We start from the raw sequence: 27,915 nt of genomic DNA, 5'->3' as shown, positions 1-27,915 counted from the left end.
ATTAAAAAAAACGGCCCTAAAGGGTCCAAGTTTCTTGCCGGATGACGATATGCAGCAGGCAGTTAAGTACTTTTCACGCAGCAGGACTCGGCCTTTTACCAAATGCGTATCTTCAACCTAGTGCGTCGATGGTGCGATTGCCTCAATGCTCACGGTGAGTTTATCTAATTGGCCTACCGACTCAGGGCTGTACGGCGTCGAAAGGAAACAATTTGATCGACCTTATTAATGTATAATTGCAACTTAAGATGAACGAAAGCCCGAAACCTGCCATGTCATAAATAGACCTGTACAAAACGTGCTGGTTGCTATAAATGTGCAGGTAATAGGGATAAGCATCAGTGCGCACAATTACAGACCAGAGGGTTTTGGAAAATAAGTAATTTGTTTCACCACAATGGTACGTTTCAGCCGCTAATGTGCTGGTATTTACTTTCCGGCTCGCAACTTCATATTGTTCAGTTAGGTCGTAGGACAGATACCACTTCGAAACAGTCCTTTTGTCCGTGCCTCGGAGCGTATGTAGCGTGGTACTATGTCCCTTTCGCGATCGCGGCATGAATCCACGCACGAGACAAATAGGCGGCGTACTGCTACGTGGATTTAATTGGAATCGTTTGAAGGACCATGTACCAATTCTCCGGACACTGCACTTGTAAAACCATTTCACATGAAGACCGCTAATAATTAACGCTCTGTAGGAAGCCAACAGCTATTGCGAGATACGACCACTAAACTAGTATACGTACGCTGCCAACAATTTGTACACCGCCTCCATCTTCTAATAATTCTCGTCGTTAGTCTGCATAACAAAACAAATTTCAAAGTCAATAGGAAAAGAGTGACGCAAAACGCGACTCGTCTTAGCTTCAACAAAAACCGCATCAAGCCGGCCTCGTTAACTAAAATACTAACCGTCCACAAGCATAATACCTCCGGCCATCCACATCTTCGCACGATAAATGTTCTTGCCAGTTCTCTCGACTTTCCGTACTGCACGAAATACTTGGAACAGTAAGTCTCCGAACACAGAAATCTAATAATATGTCAGTACCTCCACTGCAAAGTTCCCTTGACTCTGATGCTCAAGAGGGCTACTGACAGACTGCCCTCGATTTCACGAGATCCGGAAGAGCTCCACAAAGTTATTTAACATATAGGCCTTTCAGCCAACAAGAGTAACCGCATGCAGGCAATTTTATTGGCCCTTACCCACTCGAGCTAATCACTTCACAGGAAAATACTGCCTGCAGCTACTGGTTTGTAGCGTTTGTTTCCCATCAGGTGCTTCGAAACGACTATCGTCCTGGAAAAATAATAGCAACCTCTTAGGTCTCCCCTGCAACCCATTTAGGATGACTAGGGAAACACTGGCCCACCACAACTAGACTGTAGGAACTACCCCCCTTCCCCACCAACCGTATCTCGACTCCGGCGCATCTATCACAGACGACGCCTGTAAATACGCTAGCTGATCAAACTATCCATATATAACGTGGAACTGATCACTAGATGTCACGGACTTGCCATTTAAAATGGCGAGAGAATTGTGTTGAAACTCGAGAAACAGTAACAGAGTGGGTCGCTCAGGCGGGCTCACTGACCTCTATCGTCGACCAGACGTTCGATATCACCTGAGTAACAAATCCATCAGGACACATTACCCCTTCTAAAGCTGCTCAGTTCGATTAATGGTGATGTGACTGAACGACAACGCGAAAGCACAACCACAGCTAAACCAAAACCAGGCAGACGTGTCTTAACGGACACGGGCAGTTCAGCATTGGGGATGGTGGTCGTAGAAAATTGCATCAAATCAGCAGAAGAAATAACTCGTGAAATCCAAAGTAGTACCAGCAATTCAGCTAGCACAAAGTCTGTATCCAGTGAGTTGAAAATAATGAGGTACAATCGTTGAGGAGCTCCTCATAAGACACACATTTCTGTAGTCATTGCTAAACGAGGCTTGAGGACATAATGGTTAAATCAGTGTAACATCATGTCCTAGTGATTCCATTGCTGGATATAACAGTAGTTAGAAAAACTGACGGAACTTTAGGGCGCAAAGTCAAGAGGAAGCCCACTCACACAGATATATTCACAAAAATTCCAATCTCCATCCCAGGTACAGAAGAATAGCGCCCAAAACATCAGTGGACGTGCTAAGAGATCTGTGAACTAAAGTAGGTCTACTTGGAAGAAGAGCTCCATCGACGATTCATTTTCCGAAGAAATAGCTACTGTGTAATGGCGATATAAACGGTACTACACCCTGAAAGATCTGAGTCTTCCAATGAAAAAGAACGAGCTAATGGAAAAATTTTCTCCCATTCGTAAAGTGTCACAGAGCACATTAGGAAAGTGCTAAGAAGACGTATTACTGAAACAATGTAAAAGGACCTAAGTCTGTCACATGACAGAGCGCTCACTCGTCCTGCGCTCATTCGTCCTGCTCTCATTCGCGAATGAAACAGGGAAGTGGTGAAACTTGCCAGAAGTAACCTCGGCCGCACGCCTTACTGTGACTTTCGGAGTATTGGTGTAGTCCTCTTGTCCCTATTTCATAATAGTAGGGCGGTATAGGATGCTGCCATGTGGCACTATCATTAACTGCTCCAATGGCCAAAAATTCATAAGGAAAAGCAGCTGAACAGCTTATGGCTGCTGACATAGAAAACTAGTCATTGCCGAATACTCTTACGAAAATGCAAAATATGCCCACTCTTACAGACTGCAAAATAATGATCGGAAGTGATATTTCCATTCTCTCTCTTTTCAAAGGCTCAAAGCACCGGTGCGGATTACTGACTCTTCTTTTGCTTCCTGTTGTTACAGAGTTCAGTGCTGCAGGCACTGCTGGGTGAGCTGCAGCCATCGGAGGGCCGCGTGTCGTTGAACGGCCGCGTGGCGTACGCCAGCCAGGAGCCGTGGGTGTTCGCGGGCACCGTGCGCAACAACATCCTGTTGGGACGGCCCTACCAGCACGAGTGGTACCGCAAGGTGGTGCGCGCATGCGCGCTCGAGAGGGACTTCCAGCTGCTGCCACGCGGGGACGGCACCGTCGTTGGGCAGAAGGGCGCCACCCTCAGCGGGGGGCAGCGTGCGCGCATCAACCTCGCCAGGTACTGTCGCCCTTAGAAGTATCTCCATGTAAAATGTCTCTCAGGTGGATCTGAAAGTGGCAAACCTTGATGCCAGTAAATACTGGTATCTTCTGCACAGTACTGAATTGGGATGGCCATTATGAAAGTTACTGTGAAATATAAATAGCACAGAAGCAGAAAAAAACTCTACATATACCTAATTGCATGTTACACCTCTATATGCCATAACAGCCGATATTTACTGTAACATAGATTAGGCAAGGCAGTCAGTGTGGGGTGTCATTATCCGCCCAGCCTTGACATTACTAATCCTGGAGGTTTCTGATATTGCCTCTGACGAATGTTGTGTTTATTTTCATTGGCATTCATGGCTAGGAACTTCGAGGGCCAGTCAAGATGTGAGATAGCTCCTGCACGTCCTTCAAGCGAAGCATTGGCAGGTGCACTCCAGTTGGTGCTATAATTGACCTGTGAGGATATGCCTGGTAATTTTATAGCCATCAAGATGAAATTTTAATTACAAAACTCTTGTGACCAGGCAATACTACTTCCATCTGGTCAAAATTGTGGGTTCTTTGATTGCTCTAGGACCATTGCACTAGAACACATGAAATATAGTTCACTTTATTACATAAACGAATAAAAGATTTACTTAACTTCGACAGTTTTTTGCAACAGGAGTACTGGATAATTCATAACTTTCACGGACTAGCAAAGCATCACTTGATGCACTAATTAACGAACTGCTCTCTTGAAGTACAATGTTCGACATTAACAATCCTAAAAGTTCATCTGAGATTTCACTACTCATTGGTCATAGACAATTATGATTCTGCAGTACATGAGGTCTCGAACTGGGCAGATCTCTTGCTGGCTCGTCGCTATAATGACCTCAGCATAAGGGCGCTACCGTGGCGAAAGGAAGCGTGTTCTTCAGGAGCGCCTTCCATACGTCGTTGCAGATTGCAGCGAGTCCTCGTTAATGTCCTCGCGTTGCCAACTACGGTACAGGAACACAATCTCCGTACGATACCAGAAAAACCTTACCAAGCAATTCGGTGTGGCATATCTAAGGTACCCGTCACATCAGCAGCCTGCTACCAAGCAATGGATATACATCATCATCATCACGTCATCATCGGCTCTCCTCCAGTTACCAACGCCACTTTCATGCCTACATAAAGACGTGTTTATAGAGAGCAAGACTGCACTATTCACACGTACTTTGTCTCACAAGCTTCTAGCATTCCTCAGTTCACTGTTCCTTTTCTCCTATATAACTGGGGAACCTTCACTAAGAGTGACCAATCAGCTATTGTAACCATCTTTGCTCCAATAGTCCGTGTAGTGAATCTCCGTGAAAATTACCAGCGAAAGCCAAGCATTGACGTACCATGACAATTCCTACCCCCTACCAAAGCAACTGTTAGTCACAAGTAGTGAAACTCATTGGATACTTCTGTCTATAATTACCGTTGTTTTCTAACAAGTCGACTGAAATTTCTCATAGACATCGTTTCGCTGTTGGTAAATCATTAAGACAGTACCAAGCAATGCACCAGTGAAACCAACATTTCATTTCAAACGAGGGCCTTTGGTATATCTGAAAGCTATTATCCAGTTTTGTCATTCCGTTACCTCGGTTTTGCTTACACTATGGTTCACAGCGAACGAGACATCTTCGGGTATCTCACGTTGCGCTACTACAGCAGTTTGCCGCCAGCCACCTTGTCCCATACTTACCTACAGACTTCTGAAATTGTCTTCTACACTCCAAGTGGCTAATTTATCGTGCGGTGAGCTTATACTAATGGTGCGACGAATACAGTATTTTTCCAAAAGACTGGAAGAACTTAACCTATGCAATTGAGGCACCCATCTAATTGAACAGTGTTGTCAGTGGAAATTAAATGTTTAAATTACTTAATAGCATCCACAACATAAGAGCGCGGTACATGCATTTCCCATTTTAAAATTCTGCTGCAGGCAATGTTTCTAACCTCTTCACTCAGCTTTTGAGAGCTTATAAAATTGCACCATCATAGCACCACTCAGACGACAAATCTCCAGCCTGTCTTTATTTAACGACTACTTTAATGAAAACCACATTTGAAGTCCGTAGTGCCATTAGAGAATTTATGAACCTATTTTCCGATCATCTCTTCTTCAAAATATTCACATTTATACTGTAGCTATCTCAGTAGCGTCTTATGGGTCCCTTGCTACATGTAAATCAAAATGAATGTGCTCTTAGTAAACTGCCAATCTGCGAGATGCACTACATTTCTTTTGAAAATACACGCATACCAAAATATTTAGTGGAAATCGGAAATCTGTTACGGATACTCCACTCTCAACCCGCCTCCCCCCCCCCCATCCCTCTTTCCCACAAGAAAAGACCACAGCACTGAAGTAAGATGCGCAAATAACAAAATACGAGTACTTTACTGGTCTACCTGCCATTTGATTAATTAGGCAATATGAAGAGAGTAATGTTTACGTGAGCTTCAGATGGCACCGGAATTGGACTATGATAATATACACTCCTGGAAATGGAAAAAAGAACACATTGACACCGGTGTGTCAGACCCACCATACTTGCTCCGGACACTACGAGAGGGCTGTACAAGCAATGATCACACGCACGGCACAGCGGACACACCAGGAACCGCGGTGTTTGCCGTCGAATGGCGCTAGCTGCGCAGCATTTGTGCACCGCCGCCGTCAGTGTCAGCCAGTTTGCCGTGGCATACGGAGCTCCATCGCAGTCTTTAACACTGGTAGCATGCCGCGACAGCGTGGACGTGAACCGTATGTGCAGTTGACGGACTTTGAGCGAGGGCGTATAGTGGGCATGCGGGAGGCCGGGTGGACGTACCGCCGAATTGCTCAACACGTGGGGCGTGAGGTCTCCACAGTACATCGATGTTGTCGCCAGTGGTCGGCGGAAGGTGCACGTGCCCGTCGACCTGGGACCGGACCGCAGCGACGCACGGATGCACGCCAAGACCGTAGGATCCTACGCAGTGCCGTAGGGGACCGCACCGCCACTTCCCAGCAAATTAGGGACACTGTTGCTCCTGGGGTATCGGCGAGGACCATTCGCAACCGTCTCCATGAAGCTGGGCTACGGTCCCGCACACCGTTAGGCCGTCTTCCGCTCACGCCCCAACATCGTGCAGCCCGCCTCCAGTGGTGTCGCGACAGGCGTGAATGGAGGGACGAATGGAGACGTGTCGTCTTCAGCGATGAGAGTCGCTTCTGCCTTGGTGCCAATGATGGTCGTATGCGTGTTTGGCGCCGTGCAGGTGAGCGCCACAATCAGGACTGCATACGACCGAGGCACACAGGGCCAACACCCGGCATCATGGTGTGGGGAGCGATCTCCTACACTGGCCGTACACCACTGGTGATCGTCGAGGGGACACTGAATAGTGCACGGTACATCCAAACCGTCATCGAACCCATCGTTCTACCATTCCTAGACCGGCAAAGGAACTTGCTGTTCCAACAGGACAATGCACGTGCGCATGTATCCCGTGCCACCCAACGTGCTCTAGAAGGTGTAAGTCAACTACCCTGGCCAGCAAGATCTCCGGATCTGTCCCCCATTGAGCATGTTTGGGACTGGATGAAGCGTCGTCTCACGCGGTCTGCACGTCCAGCACGAACGCTGGTCCAACTGAGGCGCCAGGTGGAAATGGCATGGCAAGCCGTTCCACAGGACTACATCCAGCATCTCTACGATCGTCTCCATGGGAGAATAGCAGCCTGCATTGCTGCGAAAGGTGGATATACACTGTACTAGTGCCGACATTGTGCATGCTCTGTTGCCTGTGTCTATGTGCCTGTGTTTCTGTCAGTGTGATCATGTGATGTATCTGACCCCAGGAATGTGTCAATAAAGTTTCCCCTTCCTGGGACAATGAATTCACGGTGTTCTTATTTCAATTTCCAGGAGTGTATCTTTAAAACTTTAGACAACAGTTTCACCAGTTGCGCATTCCAACTTTGATGCCTCTCCACTTGTACTAAGAAATCAGCGCAATCTCCTAACAGCTTTGAAACCCAAGTGTGTGAGACGTGCCGTGGTTTTGGCATGACTGGTTATATTACGTTTATCTCGTTCCAGGGCGGTATACGGAGACGCGGACATCTACTTGCTGGATGACCCGCTGTCGGCGGTGGACACACACGTGGGCAAGCATCTCTTCGAGCAGTGCGTGTGTTCTCTGCTGTCTAACAAGACGCGCATCCTCGTCACTCACCAGATCCAGCACCTGCACGCCGCCAGCAACATCATTGTCCTCAATGAGGTGTGTGTCAGTAGACAAAACACTAACAGCGGCTTCGCCGGACAATTATTAATATGACACTCAACGAAATGTGTTTGTATCTGAACACTGCCAGCTGGCAGAGCCTTCCATCAGTGGTCCTAAAACTTAAGATTCACACGGAAGTTTCGCTAAAATTATAGTGTCTAAGGTGTGTTACGCTCAGTGATCAGACTCTAAATCAATTTTTTTTAAATTGTCTGAGCTAACAGGTGTGACGCATTAGCTGTTAATCAGCAATGATTAAATGCACATCTTATACCTTATGTAACGCCAGAGGACTTGAATCATATTTCGCAACTAAACAGGATGTCAGTATCTGAAAACAAACACGTGGGCGTGTTAGACACTGAAGACAGCATTTGCTCTGCGGCATAAATACGAAGTCACAAAATGCGAGTTGATACAGTAGAAGTACAAAGTATAAGTGTTAATCGGACTTAGTTAAGTGAAACAAAGTATCGTAAGTAATAAATATTTGAGAAGTCGGTCGTCAGAATATCGGGTCAAAACACTGTATCAGAAAGCCAATAAGGTGAGTTTGCTGTTAATAATGTAATGAGCAAGTGAAATTAAGATCCATGTTTCGTGAGAAAAATTCCTTTGGTAACCAGCTACGGTCTGAAAATTGCAGAAAAAAAATACGGATCCAATGTTTCAGAAAACTGTTGTTGCATCTCCCGTGTTAGTAGATGAGAGCCCAAGTATACGACAGATGCACCACCACTACCACGCTGTGTCATATTTGCGGTCAAATCTCGTGAAGTGGATTTTTTTATTTTACTTACTTGAAGATAAAACAAGTTAACGTCGCCTTCGCGTAAGTGAAATATAGCGATCCGTTGAAAGAATTACTTACAGCAACAGCAAATTCCAGAAATTTTCTCCTTCAAAGCTCTAACCAACCATATGATATTAAGGGTAGCGGACTATAGAAATGAAAAATGTTTCTAACAACTTTCACTGTATTCCAGTAGCCAAAAAATTACTAAAATATCTTTGTCTTCATATCAGAAAACATTTTCTGCATCATACCTTTCTTAACATCTTGTTTTCACGAAATCATTTCAGTGTACATACGCTAACATCTATCATTATTCCCGAACATCCTGCAACACCTCCTCCTCCTCCAAAGGACCACGGAAAATTATGTTCAATTATTTTTATGCGGCTAAATTACAATTATACACACGCTATTCGGCTGAAAGTCACTTGAATGTTTAACTAACAAACATAAATCGCGTTGACGATCAATAGAAGAGTTCTATAGCAAAAGCCTGGCCTTTCGCTGAGCGTTTCTTTCTCCAGAGCTTATAGCATTTTTTGCGCCATAAAAAGCAAAATTTTTCTCATTTTTCCACTCAGTATAAAACATTTCACTTGAGCTACGAGCTGAGTGCTGAGGAAACTATATGTATTTTTAGGGGACAAAACACGCAGCTCCCGAACCGAATTAGCTAATCCTCCCATTGGAAATTCACAAGAAAATATGTTGACTTACAGTATGGCATCCACTAAATGTGACTTAGAGAAATGGGTTTTTTTCTCTAGCGCAGCGTTTGACTTATTAATCTATGCATTACTCATTATTAACCAACTGAGTTTCCAAAAGTTTACTACTTATATCACATAAAGTACTACAGAAATTTGGCGACAGAAGAAAAAGACAAACGTCATTAGGTTTCCTGGAAGCACTTACAGCAATGAACTTAATCCATTATTCTCAATCACAAACATGCCCCCAGCCCCCGCCGCCCCCCTCCCTCCAAACCAACCGACCACACCTCACCACGTGCTCTGAGATCTCGGTTCTTGACGAGAACGTTGTCTTCCTTCTGAAGCGCATGTTGAGATAAAACTTTGTACTATGCGAAACGCATCAAATGGATCGGACATGAATTCATTCCATACTTCGCTTTCACTCTGCAAGAAATCTAGTCAACATTTTTGCAGGTAGTGACTAAACATGGAACATATGGAAAGAGGCAAGCGGGCACCCAAATGGCGTCTCGTAGGATTAGCCAGCTAGCGTGCCTGTGAATCTCCGCTGTCCTGAAGAAAAAAAACGTGGGCATGGTTGAAATAAGTGAGCAGCGAACGTGAGTACTCCTTGGTGGTCTTGGGGCCCAGACCATAATGGCTAGCACGAAGTAGCTCGCTCTTCAGAATGACGCTCCAAACGCTTATTGCTATGATAGATGAGTAAATGTTCCCTATTTCTGCCCATAACGCAAATAATGGAGGAGGATTGCAACTGCCAAGGAACTAAGGGCTGCAAATTCCAACCTTTTTGACTTGTCTTCCATAATCCGCCTGCTGTTGGTCACCACGCTGTCACAGAGTTCGGCTATTAAAACTTGTATAAATCACAAACGAAGATGTCAGCATTTTGTCTCTGATGGAACAACAAAAACTCATAAGAATAGTAGAGGTTTCTATTAGGTAATGGGTGAAACATTTAGCTACTTGCATCACGACTACGAAACTGTTTCCCCTTCTCTCGTTGGAAGTATCTCACCGAAGTACTCAGTATAGGAGGTATTTGTGGAACAGCTAGCAGATAGTAAGGCGATAAACTGATTTAAATCATTTTATCATTTATTTCATTTCTGGTTGATAACTGAGATACTTTCTGTTCAGGTGGCTGCAGAAAGTTCATATACGTGGGGAGACCGCTATTAACGTGTGTGTTTCTATAATACACAACCTCAGTTTTTATTATTTAAAATATGTTCCACTGTACAGCTGCCTGATATAACAGAACAATAAATTTTCAGTGGCTACGTCTCATGCATACAAATGTGAACTGCAGCCAATTGCCTTATATGGCAAACAAAAGTAAAGTTACTTACATAAATTTAATAGCTGGTATTTTTTTTTTTTCAAATACATCTTACAATCCCTTTGACAAAATACAGGGTGTTTCAAAAATGACCGGTATATTTGAAACGGCAATAAAAACTAAACGAGCAGCGACAGAAATACACCGTTTGTTGCAATATGCTTGGGACAACAGTACATTTTCAGGCGGACAAACTTTCGAAATTACAGTAGTTACAATTTTCAACAACAGATGGCGCTGCAAGTGATGTGAAAGATATAGAAGACAACGCAGTCTGTGGGTGCGCCATTCTGTACGTCGTCTTTCTGCTGTAAGCGTGTGCTGTTCACAACGTGCAAGTGTGCTGTAGACAACATGGTTTATTCCTTAGAACAGAGGATTTTTCTGGTGTTGGAATTCCACCGCCTAGAACACAGTGTTGTTGCAACAAGACGAAGTTTTCAACGGAGGTTTAATGTAACCAAAGGACCGAAAAGCGATACAATAAAGGATCTGTTTGAAAAATTTCAACGGACTGGGAACGTGACGGATGAACGTGCTGGAAAGGTAGGGCGACTGCGTACGGCAACCACAGAGGGCAACGCGCAGCTAGTGCAGCAGGTGATCCAACAGCGGCCTCGGGTTTCCGTTCGCCGTGTTGCAGCTGCGGTCCAAATGACGCCAACGTCCACGTATCGTCTCATGCGCCAGAGTTTACACCTATATCCATACAAAATTCAAACGCGGCAACCCCTCAGCGCCGCTACCATTGCTGTACGAGAGACATTCGCTAAGGATATAGTGCACAGGATTGATGACTGCGATATGCATGTGGTCAGCATTTGGTTTACTGACGCTTATTTTTACCTGGACGGCTTCGTCAATAAACAGAACTGGCGCATATGGGGAACCGAAAAGCCCCATGTTGCAGTCCCATCGTCCCTGCATCCTCAAAAAGTACTGGTCTGGGCCGCCATTTCTTCCAAAGGAATCATTGGCCCATTTTTCAGATCCGAAACGATTACTGCATCACGCTATCTGGACATTCTTCGTGAATTTGTGGCGGTACAAACTGCCTTAGACGACACTGCGAACACCTCGTGGTTTATGCAAGATGGTGCCCGGCCACATCGCACGGCCGACGTCTTTAATTTCCTGAATGAATATTTCGATGATCGTGTGATTGCTTTGGGCTATCCGAAACATACAGGAGGCGGCGTGGATTGGCCTCCCTATTCGCCAGACATGAACCCCTGTGACTGCTTTCTGTGGGGACACTTGAAAGACCAGGTGTACCGCCAGAATCCAGAAACAATTGAACAGCTGAAGCAGTACATCTCATCTGCATGTGAAGCCATTCCGCCAGACACGTTGTCAAAGGTTTCGGGTAATTTCATTCAGAGACTACGCCATATTATTGCTACGCATGGTGGATATGTGGAAAATATCGTACTATAGTTTCCCAGACCGCAGCGCCATCTATTGTTGAAAATTGTAACTACTGTAATTTCGAAAGTTTGTCTGCCTGAAAATGTACTGTTGTCCCAAGCATATTGCAACAAACGGTGTATTTCTATCGCTGCTCGTTTAGTTTTTATTGCCGTTTCAAATATACCGGTCATTTTTGAAACACCCTGTAGCATTAAGTGCTGTCATTAAAACGCCTTGAGCTTCCAGCAACGTCAATAGGTTACATTTCAGTAAGCGTACGTCAAAATCCTCCTGAACTACCGACAAGCGGTAAATAACAGCCATGTGGACGATGGCTGCATGGTCACAGAACTATTATACCGCTGTATCGTCAGGGTTGTTGAGTCCCTAAGCAATCGACTCAATGTTTACCACACCTTTCTTACACGGGAGAATGGTTTCTAAGATAACGCAACAAAAGAAGCGATTGAAATTAAAATAATGAGCGGTCAATAAAGACGCTACCTGGCCTCAGCACAGCTAGGGATACGGAAATAGGTATATTTGGTTATGAAAACAGCACCACTGTCGCTCCAGGCATTGTACTGTTTTATAAGAATGAGGACATGGATTCCAAAGCATTAACTGTGTATTGACAACGGGCGATGCGTAATTGGACGGAAACTAAATAATAATCATTTCAGCTTTAGGCTCTATCGCTGCGAGATCAAGTGTTCGTATGAAGATGCAGGGGATAGACAAAAATATGGAAACGCGACGAACACATCACCATGCCCTGTGCCGCATAGGAAACTCCTTGGTATTCAAAACAGTTTCCAGTCGTCTGACAGTCGATAAGCACAGGTCCTGTATGGTTTTCAAGGGAATTTTATACCATTCTTCCCGCAAAATAGTTAAAATTCGAATAACAACAATGAAGGTAGATAGCGATCACGCAGTCTTCTCCACAAAGTAGAACATAGATTATCGGTAACATTGAGATGTGCTGACTGTTGATCAGGATAAATGCGACTGCAGTGACTTTTGCAGCTGTCATCTTATTTTGTGTCACAATACTCTTCAATGACCTTCTGTCACGATACTCAACACACACTTTCGTCTCTTTTGTGATTTAGCGGTTGATGTCTGTTTCCCCTGTATGCGGTATAAATCTTCCATACGGTGCCTGTTGAAACACAAAACACTTCAGCTGCCTTGGTAATGCGAGCATCCACCATACGAACACCAATTTTCCCACGTCCCTAATTCACTTGGCTTTAGCCTAACGCACGCAAAATAATACACAACACAGATCTGACGACTGACGCGACGTATTAAGCACATTGCGAAGGTGGCGCTCGTGGTAAAATACAAACACTACTACCTGCAGGCCCGGCTACCATCTGCATAAGCGTTCAAACAAAAAGTTCTCGCTGTTTCTTCGTATATGTCTCCAATCACTATACGTCTCAGTTTTATAGAATCCAATCAAACTGCTGTCAGAAAAGCATAATCGTTAACATTTATGTTCCGTCATTCTTTACTTTCGTAGGGTATCGGGCTGTACTGCTGCCCTTTACATCTTCCAACCATCCTTAGAGTTCAGGGATCTACCTGAGATAGTAAGACAACAGTCCACATCATGCGTTGTTCCTAATTCATAGTAGAGCCGTTTTTGTAGTAAATAGAATAGCACGTAAATCTTTAACTGTTCGCACGTATCACATGAATGAAAACATTCACAAAGATATTAATAAAAATTAATAATAATATGGTTATTCTTCATATTATACTGCAGCTTTCAATACATAACGATAAGACGAACATCGCTAGAGAATGATTTGGGGCAGCTGAATCGAATGGGCACGTAAAATTCTGCTTTAAAAATCATTTTGCTTATAAAAGGAAACAAACCGAAGTTTTAACTCGACATTATGTGTTCCATAAGACATGTGAAGAGCACTATTTGTTTGTGCTGGTTCGAATTACACATTCTGAAATCTAAATTGCAAATATCTGCCGAAAAATCAGAGGAAATCCGTCTGATGACTCTTAGGCGGGACACCCTGTATATATGCGCCTAACAACTTCACATCAAATTGCTTTTGACCCGTTAAAGACATTACTGTAATCTGTTTCCACCTAATCGAACAATGATGCTGACACAAACAGCAATGCGTTCATAACTTCATGAACATATATATATATATGCATTGGCGTTATTTTTTAAATGGAACTGTGCTATTTTTGCCGTCAAATACTAGATCCTGATGAGACAAATTCAGTTACGTAACTCTGTAGTAAATCTAACATATCATGGAGTAAAAATACATTGAATACAGGCATTTTAGTGCTGTTTCCTCTTAGCACTTTCAGGTAACCTAAATTACAGTTTAATGATAGACATTGTGTGTGTGTGTGTGTGTGTGTGTGTGTGTGTGTGTGTGTGTGTGTGTGTGTGTGTGTGTGTGTGTGTGTGTGGGCGGGCTTGTGCGCGCAGTTTTTTAAACGGTATATAGAGAAAATGTTATTTGCTTTTAATAGGGCAAGGTTGAAGACCAAGGAACTTTTAAGGAACTGACTGAAAGAAGCAAGAGCTTTTCGGTGCTGCTGTCAAGTACAGACGAGGACGAATCACCGGGAGAGTCGGGCACGCCTGAACTCGTAAGTACACAAATGCGAAACCTCTTACCTAGTACTCAAGTATTTCGTAACATCCTAATAACTCTGTCATTTTATAGCAGGAGAATGAATTCCGGAGGCTGTCGAGGCTCTCCCTGTCCCTGTCCAAGCGAGCCTCATCAGTCTCGACAATGGTAAGTGCGAAGCATTACCATTCAGTAGAAACTCTGCCAAGAGGACGCTACATTTTAAATTCAGACTGTACCATACAAAATTTGAAGCTGATACAATGAACTGCTGCTTCACTTTGTACGAAATTCATAAGACCTGAAGCGTCTAGTGAGATCTCTACTGCTGTATTTTACGTGAACGACCTCCTCTGTACCTTGTCTCAATGAAACACGAGCATTGAACATGCACTGAAGTAGCTTTTTGGCACTGAAAATACGTTATTGCCATTTATAAGAATGGTAAACAGAGCTTCCTTTCTCTGGTGATACTAGCAACAAAGAATTTTTACCGTTCCAAAACTGGATACTGCTAAAAAATAAGATGTTCTGTTGCAAAAGACAAACATTCGATTTAAGTAAGTACTGTTTTCTCTTGAGTTGCGTACTCGGTGCCAACAGTTACCTAATATACCAGGCAACTACTGTCTGACAGCTGTTCTAGCTGTAACATTTCCTTGTGACGACATGAGGCATTACGCCTCTGCACTACTTGAAAATATTTGTCCGGTATAAAGACGACAGGGTTTAAAAATTGCACTACTGCTCGTAGGTCCATCTGCTACTTAAGAACAAGCTGGCTACTTTTCCGTTTTACAATTTTATTGGAAATAAGTCTGATGCTTTGGTAGCTAGGTTATTCAGAAATATCATTCATCTGCACTGTTAAGGTTTCCAAATTATACTCCAAAACGGGCAATAAAGTAAATAAAATTGAGAGGTTTCAAAAAATTAAACATTTAGTGTCTTGAAAACAGGAAAATTTGAAACAGTTACGTAAATTCTATATCCTCGTAAATGTGTAGTGAGACAGCATTCCTATAGGTAACAAAAGCCTGAGGTAAGATTTTAAAATTAGGAAGATTGTTGCTTTAGTCTTAAAATGCTCCAAACATCACGGCATTAAAGCCTAAAAATAAGACTTCTAGCAATAAAGTCAATAGTGCAACAATATTCTCTCATTCTTAACAACAAAGTCTATTATCACTAAGAAACTCACTTCCTTATAAGCAGAAGTTGTATCTTTTGTAGTAAATGTCAAATACTGCCATCTATTAAGTAACGTAACGTAAATTTGCGACTTACCTTAGCTGCTACATGTCAGGTTACAAATAGGTAGAAGCAAATAAACAATTATGAGACATCACTTTGTCCTCGTTGTAGAATCATTTGTGCTGATTCGTCACTGAATGTTTCATTTTACAGGAAGAAGACATCCGCAGAAGTTCGCGGCTTTCAATATCACAGAAAAATACAGAGCTCTTTAAATTGGTAAGAGACAGTCGTTAAGACTCAACATTTCTGATAAGACGGCTTCTTCTTCTTCTTCTTCTTCACTTGAAGAATGAATTTACACGTTGTAGTTGGCATCCCGGCTTTGGTCTCTTTACTATTCCAAAACTCTATGCATTTATTACCGTACTTCTACTTCGACTCTTTCTTGATACTTCTTTTGTAAAACTTATGGATGAATCTGTGCTCAGTTATTAGAGTTGAAATAGTAAGACGATTTCTACTACAATGTTCGTACCTCACATAAACAGCTCGTTTAACTTTCCTTCAATTACGAGAGGTGTTCAATAAGTAATGCAAAACGTTTTATTTGTCGCGGAATTTGTTGTAGGACATTATGCAATATTCCCGTTTCAGCCCCTATAGTATCATGTAGCTGTGATAGGTGACGGCACTGTGTGTAGCCTTCAAAATGTCGTTTGTAACGTAGGTGCGTTCCAAGCAGAGGGCTGTCATGGAGTTGCTTGCGGTAGAAAACCAGAGCATCGCAGATGCTCATAGGCGCTTGCATAATGTCTAAGGAGAACTGGCAGTGAACAAAAGCACGGTGAATTGTTGGGAGCAATAAGTTCACGCAAAACGCGTCCGATCTCCAACCTGCTTCCCGGCCGCAAACAACTGTGACCCCTGCAGTGTTTGAACGTGCAGACACTCTCATTCGAGATTATCGACGGATCATCAAATACCTCGGTGCCCAGCTGTAAGTACCTGTTGGCAGTGCGGACGCATTCGTCCACCAGTTGGGTAGCTCAAAGGTGTGAGAGTGCCTGCTGATCTCTTCGCAGCCTAACAGACCACCATAAACAGCAATGAAGGACCGTCTGTGCCGAAATGCTTGCGCATTACGAGGCTGATCGTGACAATATTTTGACGAACATCGTCACAGTCGATGAAACATGGGTTCATCACATCGGACCGGAATAAAATAGTAATCTTCACCGAATAAAAAGTTCAAAGCCACTCCCTCGGTGACGGTCTTTGGCGTAATGAAGAAGTTTATCTGTTCTAATGATGCAACGATCAACTCTGAAGTGAATTGTGCTACCTTCAGGAAACCGAAGAAACGACTTGTGTGTTTTTCACCACAAAATACAAACAAATTTCCCTACCTACAAGACAACGCAAGCTCTCCCACAAGTCTGCGCACCTGAGAGGCGCTCACAGAACTTCGTTGGACTGTTCTTCGTCATACAGCCTACAATCCGGATCTCAAACCTTTCGACTTCCCCCGCGATTGGCCCAATGAAGGAGGAACTCTGCAGGAATCAGTATGTGAATAATGGAGAGATAATCACTGATGCAACAGCACACTGGCTCTGACGTTGACAGAGTGATACCACTTGGGCATACAGGCTCTCGCAGTAAGGTGACGAAAGGTCGTCGCACTGAACGGAGATGGTGTCGAAAAATCTTTTGTTGCCAAAAGAGTGGGAGGTATATGGTGTACGGGAATCTTGTATGAAAGCAACCTGCTTTCAGAAGTGTGTCGCATTACGTACTGAACGCCTCTCGTAATAATATTGAATAGTCATCATTCCAGTGCCCATTTTATAAATACTCGAATTTCTTCGATTTTTCAAATGTCCCTGGCACACAGCTTCAGTGAACCTTTATAATATGATGTAAATGCCAGATGTTTTCCCAGTTATCCGTGTTACATTTTCTTCTCTGGGACCGTGCTTCCAGTAAAATTGCGTAGTTTCATATTATGTTGCAGCTTCACATTGTGAGATATTACTTTTTGTTTGTTCCACGTGACTGGGTAAACTTGCAGAAGTTTGATGATTTTGTCTGTATTTGCGTCTCTAACAGTTCAGCAGTATAATATCTCAAGGGTATTTGAAGGAGCAAAGTACCTATATGGTGGTACTATACTTCTTCAGTATCAATTTCCAGCTATTTGGGTGTAGATTTTATATGTAGCTATTTCCTCGTGTGGTACCTGAAGGCTTGCATCCTGCATCTTAAGTTGGTGATAGGCGAGAAAATATTTTCCAGAGCACTGACATCACTCTCCTTTCCTTTTAAGCTGTTGCGGGTCATATTTTTTACCCTATGTACATTCTTTGCAGATATTCATAAGATATTACCGCAAAACGAATTATTTCAAAAAATCAAGCAAAAAGTTTTCTGAGTGGTAGGTGAACGGAAATGAGTTTCTAAGTTAATGCGCGCGATTTCCGAATCATGGTCTTTTTTTTAAGACTGAAAGAACAAATCTCCCTTATATGTATATGCTAGTGCTTTTGCCTATGCTTCACGATTAATTAATACAATTTCAGCACTTTGAAACGTGCTGTGTTCTGTCGTGTAGCCGCAGTGTTTTTCATTTTTGCGACGAGAATCATTGCATTTAGTTCATACTCCATAAACATCGTCGGTTTTCATCACCACCTTGATTTACATCTTTTACATCTAGCACCACATTTTTGTCTCGGGAACTGTGAAATGTGATGGTGGAATGTTCATTTCGTATATTTGGGAGGGGAGTGGTGCTCAGTAAAGCACAATTGTCCGCATCCATTCATCTCGAGAACTGCCTTGTTCTCCTAAATAACTATAAACGAATGTGGCATTAAATTATGATAACAGTAATGTTAAATACACTCTGTTCTGTCCTTTGAAATGGTATCGATTAAGAAGATTGGGGTGATTAGATTTCCTTACATTGTTCGCGCTTTTAACTGTTTGTGGCCTGGATTTAAAAAATGTTCTAGTTTATAGTTGGTGTGCCACTGTGGCTAATTCTAGTATAATTCCTGAATAGTGACGTTATTAAATGTTTGTATAGCTGAAACTAATTCGAATTCACTTGCTTAGCTACACCTAGATTCCCTTGTTTCCACTCAGTCTATTGAGCGAGGCAATGTCACGTATTACACGTGGGGTTGAGGACTGCGATTACCGGCAGCGATAAATAGGCTACATTCTGTGAAGGTGAAGCAGCCTCGAATGACGTACCTGACTCTGACTTGTACAATTTCAGTCATCGGCGTAAGTTTCATGTCGTACGTAGCATTGTATTGTCTGGTATCGCCGTGGTAGAGAATCTTCACAGAGCACAAGATACATCTCGATTCCTTACGTGTTTCCATGTATGTGCTAGTGTCAGCAGCGGTCTCTTTCACTGAAGTTTACTTAAGATATTCACGGACACCAAGTTTCTTCGTTATATGCGTCCTGAAATCACAGAACTTCGTTGGACTGTTCTTCGTCATACAGCCTACAATCCGGATCTCAAACCTTCCGACTTCCCCCGCGATTGGCCCAATGAAGGATGAACTCTGCAGGAATCAGTATGTGAATAATGGAGAGATAATCACTGATGCAACAGCACACTGGCTCTGACGTTGACAGAGTGATACCACTTGGGCACACAGGCTCTCGCAGTAAGGTGACGAAAGGTCGTCGCACTGAACGGAGATGGTGTCGAAAAATCTTTTGTTGCCAAGAGTGGGAGGTATATGGTGTACGGGAATCTTGTATGAAAGCAACCTGCTTTCAGAAGTGTGTCGCATTACGTACTGAACGCCTCTCGTAATAATATTGAATAGTCATCATTCCAGTGCCCAATTTATCGAGTTGCGAAGCGAATGGTAGTTCTTAAGTGTGATGCTCCCACGATCCCTATCCGCTAGGACCTGTCTCCTCTGAAGTCCAATTTACGTCGATTGCTTTGGTATTACAGATTAGACAGACGCGGTTGATAAACTAATTTAGCCAACTTACGTACTCTGTGTACCGGCAAACTAATGTAACCCGAACCTCATTTCGTGCCACCGGCCTACGTGTTTTGTAACATAATTCATCACTGGTGTGGCTGCCTATTGGCTCTTAGGAATGCCAGAGCCGATTGCTGACATCTGATGGTAGGGGGATTTGTCCAACCTGGAGACTATGGGTTGGTATTTTCGTAATCTGTGTCAAGCAATTTACAGTCCGGGACTATTAGGCTCGCTTAAGGCCCACCTCACACGGAATAAGATTCATTGTAAGTTTTCTTCCTGGCTGGCACGATGCATCTCAAGCAATCTTCGTCGGCTGCTGAGCTGCTGCACCCCCCAGCCCCCCCCCCCACCCCCTTGCTTCATAGCTCCAGATCGACTTCCCCTGTGTAGAGCTGTCTGCGTGGTACCTGCACTGGCCAGTCAGAACTTTGGGTGTCTGAAGTCATAGCTTGGAATGAAAGTCCTCACCGTTTACTAGGAAGTGACGTCCATAGGTAGAAGCACTCAAAACGACAAACGCCATATTGACTTCGTCGTATTTTGCTGCTTTTGTTCTAGCTGACAGTATTTCATTTCATAGCAATGGTGCGTTGAAAAATTGTCACATGTTTGGTACGCTGTTTTATAACTGTCATTGAGGCATCAGTGGGAAATACCTCTAAGAGATACCAAAATCAAAAACATGGTTGTTGATAGTTGGATATCTTCAGCATAGCGTAATGGTTAAGGACGTGGATTACAGTTGAAGGAAGTATTTTCGTATCATACCATGCGCAAGTATAATCATCTCAGCGTTTTTAACAGATCGTGGAACTCTCTTTACTAATTTTTAAAAGTTTGCTGTCCAACACACTATATCATTTACATATAAGAATGTGCTCTCCCAGGAACGAGTTTCTTAGATTTTGCGATTTATGTCTGATTAGAAAATGAAAACTAAAATTGCTGCGAGTGATATGACCAGAAATTACACTTACATTCTAAACCAGGGACGGCCAAGAACGCGGCACGTGTGCATGCACGCGTGCCGAGCTTTCACACGCGTGCGGATCGCTCCCTTCTGACGTCACACGTCTCCCACTACCACACCAGCTGACTGCGCTAGCATGCGCGGAACTACGAACACGCCGCATGCGACAGAGCATTACCGTAAAGAATCCGCCCTGCTAGAATGTGGCTTAGTTTCATATTACATTTGATAATATTAAGCTCTGTACAACACATCATGTTGAGCAATACTGAATCTTTGTTGGCTATTGGTACACCTACAGAAAAATAACAACGCTGGGTTTGAAACTGCATTACACCAACAATATCGTGCTTCTCACATCGTCACTCGTAAAATTCTTACAACATTTAAGCTGACATATAGAAACGGACGTAAAAGTAGTTTACAGCATGCAGTATGATGTGGAATAAGTGATTCCAACTACATATGAAACAAGCAAATTTTATTATCTGGAACTACTGTACAGAATTTGCAATAACTACAATTCTCAACAAAACATGACAAATACAACAAAATTATCACCATTAATTTATTTTTGGTTCGCTGTAGACATAATAAAGTTCATATCCGGCACAAACTGACGGCACACGGATAAAGGTAGACAGTTTCTCGTATTTTCGTCACTAAGATTGCCACGTAATCGTGACTTATTTAGTTTCATAATCGAAAAAAACTTTTCGCATACGTATGTCGATCCAGACATTGATATAACTTTCGCAGCCTCATTGTGGAGACGGGGAAACTCTTTCCGGGGAAAACTTTCGTAAAAAAAATTTGTCCTTTAAACGGGAATTACACTGCACATCGATAAATTCCGTTTGCAAACGCACTGGGGCACTTTCAACTGAAACGGCAAAGGGTCTAGAAAATGGTTCAAGAACGGATGTCAGACTGACAGTGTCCTGAAAACGTTTACAAAATTGTGCCTGTAGTACCTCCAACACACAAACGAATTCGTCAGAAGTTGCGTTTTCTCTGACTTTAGAGAGCGTAGGGAAATGGGCGGTATTCTTTGTCATGAGTTGTTCCTTCCACAATACGAGTTTCTTATTAAATGCATCCACTTTTTTCATCAGATCAGGAATAAGCTACTTCTCACCTTGCAAAGTCTTATTGAGAGCGTTCAAGTGTGCAGTCAGATCAACTGAAAAGGCGAGGTCTGCAATCCATGTTGGATCTTCTAATTTTGACTCTGTCTTTCCTTTTTCCTTCAGGAGCTCAACAATAGCGAGTCTTAAATTGAAAAATCTCTCTAAGCATGACCCTCGACTTAACCAACGTATTTCCCAGTGGTAAATAACATCTCCGTACTCTTCGTTCAGTTTCATGAGAAACTGTTGAAACTGAGGGTGTACTAAGCCATGCGACTTCAAAATATTTACTGTTGTGACTACCAACTTCATTACGTGCTCCAAATTTGCATATTTAGCACAAAGAGCTTCTTGGTGTACAAAACAATGATTCCGTACAAATCTTACGTCGATCGTCCTAGTTTTTTACGCAACAATGCTACAAGCCTATTTTGAGCCCTCGAATTGCTGGCGCTCCATCCGTGGTGACTGAAACTAACATTTTCCAGTTCAGGTCAACGGCTTCAACTGCCTCTTCAACTGCTTTTAGTAAGTCTGTACCACTCGTTGTCTTTCATTGGTACTAAGTCTAACAGTTCTTCCGTCACATGCAAATTTGTGTCGACTCCACGAACATAAATCGCTAGTTGTGCTGTGTCCGAAATGTCGGTCGACTCGTCCAAAGCAATCGAGAATGCAATAAACTTGCAGGCATTATCAATTAACTGCCTGTAGACATCCGCTATTGTCTGTCTGGAAAGACTTAATTTGACTAAACTTCTTTACTTCCAGTGGCGTCAAGAGTTCCGCCACCTCAACAATACACTCCTTGATGAAATCACCATCACTGAAAAGCTTATTCGCTCTTGCAATTTTGAGCGCTATTTTGTAGCTTGCTCTTAAAGACAGGTTCGGTTGCAGGCTAAAAAAAAGGAAACAAAAATTGAGTGAACTCTAAATTCGGATTCTAAGGACAAATGTGTACGAATACAAACATCAGAAACACAGATTTGTAAGGGGTACTCACGTTCGGTCCGTATCGCTGCATAACACTACGTCTTCTTAATTCCGCCAAATTGTTTGATCTATCAGCCCCAACTAAATCATTAAGTTCTTTGTGTGTGGTGTTACAATGCCGTTCTATTGCAAATTTGCGGCGCCCGGCGAGTATGCGGCTGCATAATAGACATTGAGAATTTTCATCTTCTCTTCGAAAAAATATTGCGATTCCCATTCAGCTCTGAAGGCTCGTGGCGTTGTGTCACTACCCCGCCTCTTTGAGTGTGGGTGTTCCATTGCAACAACCACTGAACAGTACTTATAAACTTCCTACGAATCGCTAACAAATAGCGAGGAATAAACATGGCTGCCACTACGAATCATCTAACGCACCCTATGCCGGATGAAAAGATGTCGCATCGCACAGCTAGTCTAATGTCGCGTCGCGCCGTGCCGAGCTGTGCCGCGAAAGACCGAGGAAAGCCGAGTAGTGGCGAGGCGGACCGAGCTCTGGACGGCACGCGTGCAGCACATCTGTACACGCGTACAGTTTGGCTCGCCGTGACCGTCCCTGTTCTAAACTGTCTCAAATATTTGGCGGTTTATTTCCTAATATGTCTCGTTTTCCGACGATTTTGTTAGGCAGGAACCTAAAAGGACTGTTCAAATTGCTGAGTGAAAAATTTAGCTGTTTCTGAGATTTCCGAGGGTCCACCCATCGCCGGGAGAAGCTGGTGTCATTGTCACATTCGGCCAGCTCGAAATGTGCCGCTGGACGCGTACACATCATTTAGACGTCACTTCCGACTAAGCCAAGAATGTGAATAGCTTCTCCCACACCATTAGCGTATCTACGGCAGGAAGACTCATCTGCACCATAACTTACTGTCGCATATGTCACCATTGTCGACAACAGACAGCATTAGTATTCCGATTGATACATACAAAGAAGAATCGTTCTTGTGAGCTGGGGAAACTACGTGTTATTCTAACATCTGTACTTGAAGCGCACATTTTATCACGATACTACTTAGCGACAGACCTACACCATGAGCCGGCCGCTGTGACCGAGCGGTTCTAGGCGTTTCAGTCCGGAACCGCGCAGCTGCTACGGTCGCAGGTGCGAATCCTGCCTCGGGCATGGATGTGTGTGATGTCCTTAGGTTAGTTAGGTTTAAGTAGTTCTACGTTCTAGGGGACTGATGACCTCAGATGTTACGTCCCATAGTGCTTAGAGCCATTTGAACCTACACCGTGTGTCTGCTTCTACTTAGGTCTAGTTGTCCCAATTACCAGTTAGGCAGCAGTCGAGCCGGCCAAGTAACACTCGCGTGATGATCAAACCTACCAGTAACAAATCTAGCAGCCCGCCTCTGAATTGCTTCTATGTCCTCCCTCAATCCGACTTGATGGGGATCCCAAACGCTCGAGCAGTACTCAAGAATAGGTTGTATTAGTGTTTTATAAGCGGTCTCCTTTACAGATGAACCACATCTTCCCAAAATTCTACCAATGAACCGAAGACGACAATCCGCCTTCCCCACGACTGCCATTACATGCTTGTCCCACTTCATACCGCTCTGCAGTGTTACGCCCAAATATTTAATCGACGTGACTGTGTCAAGCGCTACACTACTAATGGAGTATTCAAACATTACAGGATTCTTTTTCCTATTCATCTGCATTAATTTACATTTATCTATATTTAGAGTTAGCTGCCATTCTTTACACCAATCACAAATCCTGTCCAACTCATCTTGTATCCTCCTACAGTCACTCGACGAAGACACCTTTCCGTACACCACAGCATCATCAGCAAACAGCCGCACATTGCTACCCACCGTATCCAAAAGATCATTTATGTAGATAGAAAACAGTGGACCTACCACACTTCCCTGGGGCACTCCAGATGATACCCTTACTTCTGATGAGCACTCACCATCGAGGACAACATACTGGGTTCTATTACTTAAGATGTCTTCGAGTCACTCACATATTTGGGAACCAATCCCATATGCTCGTACCTTAGTTAGGAGTCTGCATTGGGGCACCGAGTCAAACGCTTTCCGGAAGTCAAAGAATATGGCATCCGTCTGATACCCTTCATCCATGGTTCGCAAGATATCATGTGAAAAAAGGGCGAGTTGCGTTCGCAGGAGCGATACTTTCTAAAGCCGTGCTGATGCATGGACAGCAACTTCTCTGTCTCAAGGAAATTCATTATATTCGAACTGAGAATATGTTCGAGAATCCTGCAACAAACCGATGTTAAGGATATTGGTCTGTAATTTTGAGGATCCGCCCTTCTACCCTTCTTATATACAGGCGTCACCTGCGCTTTTTTCCAGTCGCTCGGGACTTTACGTTGAGAAAGAGATTCGCGATAAATGCAAGATAGGTAAGGAGCCAATGCAGTAGAGTACACTCTGTAAAACCGAATTGGAATCCCATCAGGACCTGGCGATTTATTTATTTTCAACCCATTCAGTTGCTTCACAACCCTAGGGATGTCTATCACCGTATGTCCTCCATACGGTAATCTTTACGAGACTCAAACGGCGGTATGTTAGTACGATCCTCCTGCGTGAAAGATTTCTCAATGGCTAAATTTAAAATTTCAGCTTTCGTTTTGCTGTCTTCCGTTGCCAGGCCAGACTGATCAGTGAGTGACTGGATGGAAGCCTTCGACCCGCTTACCGATTTTACGTAAGACCAGAATTTCCTTGGGTTTTCAGCAAGATATTTTGCTAACCTACGACGGTGGTAATGGTTGTATGCTTCGCGCATCGCTCTTTTTACAGCAGCACGAATCTCTAACTTTTGCCTGTCCTCATTCTCCCGATCTTTCTTGTACCGCGAGTGCAACTGCCTTTGCTTCCTGAGCATTCTCCGAATTGCTCTGTTAAACCACGGTGGGTCTTTTCCGTCCGTAACCCACTTTTTCGGCACATACTTGTCCAATGCATGATTTACAATGTGTTTAAAATTTGCCCATAATTCTTCCACGTCCATTGTACCGGAAGTAAATGAAGTCGATTCATTTACTAAGTGGGATGCTAACAACTGCTTATCTGCTCTTTCTAGTAAGAATACTCTTAGCCTTCTTGACCGACTTTCTAACTTTCGTAACCATAGTCGTAATGACATTATCATGATCACTAATCCCTGTGCCGGCCGCGGTGGTCTAGCGGTTCTAGGCGCTCAGTCCGGAACCGCGCGACTGCTACGGTCGCAGGTTCTAATCCTGCCTCGGGCATGGATGTGTGTGATGTCCTTAGGTTAGTTAGGTTTAAGTAGTTCTAAGTTCTAGGGGACTGATGACCACAGATGTTAAGTCCCATAGTGCTCAGAGCCATTTGAACCAACTAATCCCTGTCTCAACACTGACATCGACGATAAGTTCTAGTCTGTTCGTGGCTACCAGATCTAAAATATTTCTATTACGCGTTGGCTCTCGATTTAGCTGCTCAAGACAGTTTTCGGGTAATGTGTTCAAAAGTAATTCACACGACAGCTTGTCTGTACCACCTGTAATGAATCCATAGACATCCCAGTATATAATAGGACTAGTATAGCATGATCCGGGTACTTCTGCGATACAGAATGTGGACTCCCTTTGAATGATTCTAGAACTGTCACGGTGGAACCTGGTGGCCGGTAATAACACCCCACAATTAACTTTATTTCCCCTAGCCCTGTTAAACGTGTCCAGATAATGTCACAATCACACTCTACTTCGACCTCAGTAGACACAATATTTTCGTCAACTGCAATGAAGACACTACCTCCTATGGTGTCTAATCTGTCTTTCCGATACACGTTCCAACCCTCACTAAATATTTCAGAACTTCCTATCTCAGGGTTCAGCCAGGTCTCAGTCCCTAGAATAATTTGCGCGCCACATGCTTCCTGAAGGGCAGTAAATCCAGGAACTTTATTCCTAACACTCTGAAAATTTACTGCTAGTATCTTGATAGCTGAAGTGTCTTTATACTGAGCGCGTCCTGATTTCCCTGCCTGCACGTCGACTTGTAAGTGTTCGTCAGGACACCTCGCACTACTGCCTAGCCAAAAAACTCCCATGTGCACGCCACAAGTACTCTGCTACCCGTGTAGCCGCTTCCTTTGTGTAGTGCACCCTTGACCTATCTAGGGGCGTCCTACAATTCCCCACCCAATATCGCAAGTCTAAAAATCTGCACCCAAGACAATTACAGAGTCGACGAAGACTCTGCTTGAGACCCTCCACTCGGCTCCAAACCAAAGGACCCCGATCCACTCTGGGAACGATGCTGCAAATAGAGAGCTCTGCTTGCACCCCGCGTGCGAGGCCAGCGGTCTTCACCAAATCCGCCAGCCGCCTGTACGAACTGAGGATCGCCTCAGAACCCAAGCGACAGGCATCATTGGTGCCGACGTGAGCAACTACTTGCAGACGACTGCACCCGGTACGCTCGATAGCCGCAGGCAAGGCCGCCTCCACACCTTGGATGAGGCCCCCGGGCAGACAAACCGAGTGCACGTTGGATTTCTTTCCAGCCCTGTACGCTATTTCCCTAAGGGGCTCCATCACCCGCCTAACGTTGGAGCTCCCAATAACCAGCAAGCCTTTGCCCCCGTGTGCCTGCCCGGGCCCTGCTGAAGGAGCGTCCACCTGCCCATTGACAGGATGAACGGGCGAGGCCAGCCGGCCAGCCTCCACATTGGCCCTCCGCCTCGAGCGACGCGAACGCGTTGCAGTCCGCCACTCACCCTGAGGTGAGGGCGGCCCCACACTAGAAGGTGTCCCGGCGACTGAGTCAGCGGACGCAGCAAGTGACTCCTGGGGTGTCTCAAGCGACGCGCCAGACCCTCCGCCGTCGCCGCACGTCGAGGCAGCAGCCTGAAGGCAGCTGACCGTGGCCAACAGCACGCTCAGCTGCTTGCGAACCGCGGCCAGTTCCTCCTGCGCCCGCACGCACACGCCCTATCCATCCTACTGCTAATATCTAACGACTCCGCGAATTTATACTCGACGGCTATCAATAAGCAATATTACTCTTCTCAAATATGAGAATACGCAAGGATTTTAATTAAATATGCAAGCGCACAAACACTCGGAAAGAATTAAGAATCAACTACAAAACAAATATGAAAGCTAAATATGCGACTCGCTACTGCACCGCTGCTGCACTGATACTTCACCAGCGGCTGCTCAAGGCTCACTTCGGAGAATTTCTCACAGGAAGCAGCACTCTTCAGAGGAGTGCCATTGGTGGAAGAAGGGAATCACCAATGAGTGCCCTTGACTCCTCACTT

The 27,915-nt window shown here is 44.1% G+C and overlaps 1 protein-coding gene across 1 annotated transcript in view; it reads left to right on the top strand.

Moving 5' to 3' along the window:
- Nucleotides 1–27,915, top strand: part of LOC126236083 (ATP-binding cassette sub-family C member 4-like) — a 251,908-nt gene that overhangs the window by 147,270 nt on the left and 76,723 nt on the right. The window contains exons 10-14 of the mRNA XM_049945146.1: nt 2,836–3,122; nt 7,237–7,420; nt 14,214–14,333; nt 14,411–14,485; nt 15,725–15,790. Coding sequence (XP_049801103.1) covers nt 2,836–3,122; nt 7,237–7,420; nt 14,214–14,333; nt 14,411–14,485; nt 15,725–15,790 — 732 coding nt within the window. The remainder of the gene's footprint in view (nt 1–2,835; nt 3,123–7,236; nt 7,421–14,213; nt 14,334–14,410; nt 14,486–15,724; nt 15,791–27,915) is intronic.

Source organism: Schistocerca nitens, chromosome 2 (genome assembly GCF_023898315.1).
Source record: "Schistocerca nitens isolate TAMUIC-IGC-003100 chromosome 2, iqSchNite1.1, whole genome shotgun sequence".
Taxonomy (NCBI): Eukaryota; Metazoa; Arthropoda; class Insecta; order Orthoptera; family Acrididae; genus Schistocerca; species Schistocerca nitens.
This window is presented reverse-complemented; position numbering and strand designations above follow the sequence as displayed.